At 48.7% G+C, this 4,896-nt stretch overlaps 1 protein-coding gene across 1 annotated transcript; it reads right to left on the bottom strand.

Moving 5' to 3' along the window:
- Nucleotides 1–2,315: 2,315 nt before the first annotated feature.
- On the bottom strand, nucleotides 2,316–4,634 carry LOC132536441 (chromodomain-helicase-DNA-binding protein 7-like). The gene has a single exon (XM_060184310.1). It carries the CDS (start codon nucleotides 4,558–4,560, stop codon nucleotides 2,872–2,874), a length of 1,689 nt encoding a protein of 562 aa, XP_060040293.1. The 5' UTR covers nucleotides 4,561–4,634; the 3' UTR covers nucleotides 2,316–2,871.
- Between the last annotated feature and the right edge of the window lie 262 nt (nucleotides 4,635–4,896).

Raw genomic sequence — 4,896 nt, 5'->3', positions numbered from 1 at the left:
GGTTCAAGCCCCAGGTCCCCACCTGCGGGGGGGGGTGAGGGGTGGGGGGGGGGCGGCTCCAGGAGTGGAGTAGGGTCTCTTTCTCCTGCCTTATTTCTTGCTATCAGAAAGGAGGCCAATTCTCTGAATGTGGTCTGCTTAGAACAATTCCTAAATGACACTTAGTCAAAGCAAGATTTTCTGCAGAGATGTTCTGCTGACTCCATTTCCACCAAGGCATCTTTAGAAGTATCAAAGTTCAATGTGTCGAGAGTAGTATTCACAGATACAGCTACCCCTTACTATTCTCTGCTGATCACAATTTGCATGAATGAAGTCTGAGATGTATGACTACTTTTTCCATAAGGTGTATTTAGTAATTTCCAATTAATTTACTCATGTATTTTGTATTTACTGGGTGAACGGGGAGAATTTCAGTAGAACACTGACTCTACTTGAGGATTACAAGGAAAGTATTTTCCCATAGAAAGATTACGTTTTATACTTATAAGTTATCATGGGAAGACAGAAAACAGGAAATGTTGCTCCACTGAATCTTCTAGGTCTTTTTTTTTTTTTAATATTTAAATCTCCTAGTGGGAAACACAACGCTGAGTCCCCCTATCAGTTTATCTAATGGGCCTGTAAACTTTTTTCTGGGGGCAGCAATTAATTCACTGTATACAACTCAGGTTCTAGCTGGACCCCCACCAACATTGAAGGAAGAAAAAAAAAAGAAAGAAAGAAGAAAAAAAAAAAAAGAAAGAAAAACCTGCTGTTCCTCCTCTCTTATCACTATGACTAAATTTCAGGACCAAATTAACGAATGGGGAACAACGGTAACATGTACACTCAAGCAGGTGGGCCACCACCCAGCCCCCTGAAGGGGGAACAACTGTATCCAAAATACGCTTATTCTGAAAACACAGTGTTGCAGAGCCTAAATACTTGATGAGAATTTGCCTAACGGGAAGCATGATCCATGAACTCAAGACACCCGAGCAGACCTGTGTAGTGTAAATATAATCAGAAACTTGGGAGTTGGCCTCTAACACGGAGAGCAATACACTGAGCAATACACTACCTTTTTACATGAGGTGTGCAAATTAACGGAATGGCATTCTGAACTTGCCCTCCAGGTGATTCTCATCTCCTGCGTGCATTGTGCTGTCAAAGACTCCGGTCTCTGGATTCTTCAGGCACCTGAGATAGGGCTGTACAGTCAGTCCCCTGGCCCTGCAGTCCCTACTACACAAAGCCTCTCCCTACAAGTCACAGACATGCACCCATCCAGACTCAACTGCTAACCATGATGGCTGAGCGTTGCCAGGGACCAGACAGTTTTCTTTCCCACTCTCTAGCACCTACACTGCAGTCACACTGTGTGTTCTTTGGTCACTATTCTCTCTTAAGTCTACATCCACTGTCCTTTCAACTCGGACCAACCCTTCCCAGTTCCACAAAGACATCACCTTCTGTCTACAGCACCGTCTCAGACTGGTCTGCCCTGAGGCGACATCTGGAGTTCTATTTCCAGAACATGTCTACTAAGGAGTTGAGCTGCAATTTAAACATTTCTCTGGCACTCAAGTCTCTGCTTCCCCAAGACTTTACATCTCCTTTACAAGATGTTCAAAATGAAATCTGAGGAGGGCAGCTGGGGGGGGGGGGGGACTTACATGCCCACTGAAGTACAAATTCCTTAAGACAGACTACAACAAACACCTCCACCACCAGCCCTGCACTGCAGCAACCTCAATTGGTTTTTGTTCTGTTTTTTGTTTGTTTATTTGTTTATCGGTGATTTAATACTGATTTACAAAATTATAAGCGAATGGGGTATAATTCCATACTATCCCCACCACCAGAGTTGTGTTCCCCATTCTCCTCCTGCAGAAACTACAATGGTTCTCCCCAAGTCATCTCCCCCTATTGTATTTCCCCCTGTGGAAGTGGGGACCAAAATTTTTGTTGGGGTACAGAAGGAAGGCATTCCGGATTCTGTAATTGCTTCTCCACGGGCCCATGTCTTGATTATAGCGAGCCTTTCCCCCAACTGAAAGGTTTGCTTTTCCAAGCCAAATTCCAAGCACCTACATACTTTCTCTCTCTCTGGACACCTGCCATGTTGATCATGAATGTGCAAACTTCCCCCTCCTTTATATTTTCACACACAGTCATGTCTCTCTTACATTATTATAAACTCATTAACAACAAGTCTTGCAAAGTAACCTACTGTACCATCCACACTCTGGGCTGTCACCATAACTGAATTTCAGTGTTTATTTTTAATAGCACTAACAGTGATCTACACATGGAAATACTAATGTTTTTTCTAGATCTAGGGTTCACACAAACGTCTCTCGTAGAGAGATGTCTCTGTGACGACTGTCGGAGCTTCAAACCTCAATCTACTGGCGTCCGAGTTCTACAGGACACTAAATCCAAGTTTATGAAAAGACAAGCTCCTCCTGTTTGAATGTCACATACCCAAATCTCAGAGACTGAACACTTTCTGTGAATTCCTGTTTACTGTGATAATCCACAGTTTGCAATTAAGTTCACGCTAGTATGCAACAGTTGGCAAAATATATGTTACAGAAGAAACCGTTTTACAGCTTCCCAAAGGCAAAAAAAAAAAAAAAAAAAAAGTAGCATAGTCTACCGCTAACAACGTGAACTCACTCTGAACACAGAACCTGTCTCTGCTGACTACTGTAGGGACCCATTTTAGTTACCTACACATCCTTAGCACCAGCTCAATTCGGGGAAGGGAAAAGACAAGATATGCTAGACCAGCTTACCAAAAAAAAACAAAAAAAACCATCAACTCAAAACTAAAAAGCTTTCCACAGAATTTAAAGACCCCACTAGAGCAATTTACATGCACAATCAAGGTTGCCTTACCTGAGGCACAGGCACTTTCTGCGGGGTGTTCTGGGGTGATGGGTGGAGCTGTGCCCAAGGCTGGTGATGCGGGTGTGGGGGTGAAGACTGGTGGTGCAGGCCCGGGTGAGGCTGCATTGGAGGGCAGGTTGTCAACTGCTGGAAAGAAGGCTGCTGACCGGGATGCTGCTGGCCAGGCAGCAGCCGCTCCTGGATGGCCTGTGGATCTGCGAGGCCAACGCCAGGACAACCGTTGGGTCTCATGTGCCCAGCCAGTTCCCTTGGTGCTGAGGACATGCCCAGAAAAGGTCGAGACTGCTGCAGGTTTCTGGGGCCCATATTCCTCTGTCCAATTCCCATGGTACCAGGGGGCTGGTGAGATGGTGGAGGGTGGGGCATATTTGGATAACTGCCGACTTCCATTGGTATCCCCGCACTGCCAGGCCTGACTTGTGGAGGAGGAGTACCTGCTGGATTACTCATTGCTTTCATGGGTGACATGGGAGGCGGAGAGGCGTAAGTTCCCTGAGGCTGTGAAGGATGCATAGTCTGTGTATTCATTTGGTTAAGTGAGCCACCGGGGTGGATGGGCTGCTGGTGCATTAGTCCTTGACCACTGTTCGACGGGAATCCTACAGCATTGGGGTACCTTGGTACGGACTGGTTCATTGGAGTATTGTTTGTAAGGCCTAAATTTTGATTCATCCCTGTATTGTTAACTAATCCCTGATTTAGGTTACTGTAAGGATATCGAGAGTACTGCCCTGAGTTGTTTAGAGTAGGTGAGGGGACTGTCTGGCTCCGAGAGCTGAAAGTAAGGGTTTGTGGCCTAACGGCCCCTTGCTGAGGAGGATTAGGGGAGAATCTGGGACTGTGGGCAACGGATTCTCCATGGAGAGCAGTCGGGGGGTGGTGGTGGAACTGCTGCACCGAGTGCCGCAGAGAAGGTGCCAGGCCGGGGCTCTGCTGGGGCACATGGGACAAGTGGCCGGGTCCTGAGGTGGCGATGAAAGGGTTGCCCTGACTGAGGCCCTCCTGACCTTGGGAGAACTGGCTCAGCCTCTGCGGCTGGCCGTGCTGCTGCATGGGGAAGTCCCCGCGCGCCAGGTAGCCGCCCATCTGCTGCACGTGCGGAGGGTGGGCCTGTGCTGGGGGCCCTGCCGGGGCCGGCGGGGGCGGGGGCGGGGGCTGCGGCGGCGGCGGCTGGTAAGGGGCTCGGGTCTGGTCCGGCACCTGAACGGCCCGGGGTCCCCACATGGAGCCGCTGTCTACAAACGACTGCCCGTGCCTCTCGTTCTGCATGCCGGCGTAGACTCCCAGCTGGCCGCCGCCGCCGCCGCCGCCGCCGCCGCCGTGAGGGACCTGGGGGACGGGAGGGGTGTGGTACTGCGAGTGAGGGGACGCCAGTCCGTTCCCGGGGCCACTGCTCATCATCCTGTTCGGCTGATCCATCAGATGCAGCTTTTGTTCATACTGATTATAGTGATCGAAATGGGTCAACTTGGTTTGATTCTGACTAGTGGAGGGGTGGTGAAGGGCTGGCTGCAGAGAGGCAAAGCCTTGGTCTAGCGACATCTGCTGACCCACGGAATTCACGGCGTTTTCGGGGTAGCCACATTCTCCGAGGCCTTCGAGGCCTTCACTGAAAATATTCCCATCCTCGCCAAACAGACTCATCATTCCTGGATCCGCCATCTTCTTCCAACACACAACTCCTCCACACTACAGCTCGGGCGCTTGTCTGTGCTTCGCTTCACTGAGGTGTTTGTCCTCAAAGCCTATAATCCTTAACTAATCTTCTTCATGGCGTTCCATCTTTCTTTAATTCTCTTGGACTCGGCAGTGTCAGGCAAAGTCTGGATATAAGTCCTAAAAGGGAGTGGGAGATAGGGAGGAGAGAAGAAGAAGAAAACAAAGAATTAGAAACAAACGATTAAAAAAAAAGCTAGTATTTTATACATTTGAATTTGGCTTCTGCCAGCAACACTCAACTAGCCCCCTTGCTGAGCTGTATTTTATAAATCTAGTTCC

The sequence above is a fragment of the Erinaceus europaeus genome, unplaced genomic scaffold (genome assembly GCF_950295315.1).
Source record: "Erinaceus europaeus unplaced genomic scaffold, mEriEur2.1 scaffold_917, whole genome shotgun sequence".
In the NCBI taxonomy this organism is placed as follows: domain Eukaryota; kingdom Metazoa; phylum Chordata; class Mammalia; order Eulipotyphla; family Erinaceidae; genus Erinaceus; species Erinaceus europaeus.
Note: the sequence above shows the minus strand (reverse complement) of the source record. Positions and strands in the feature narration are given on the sequence as shown.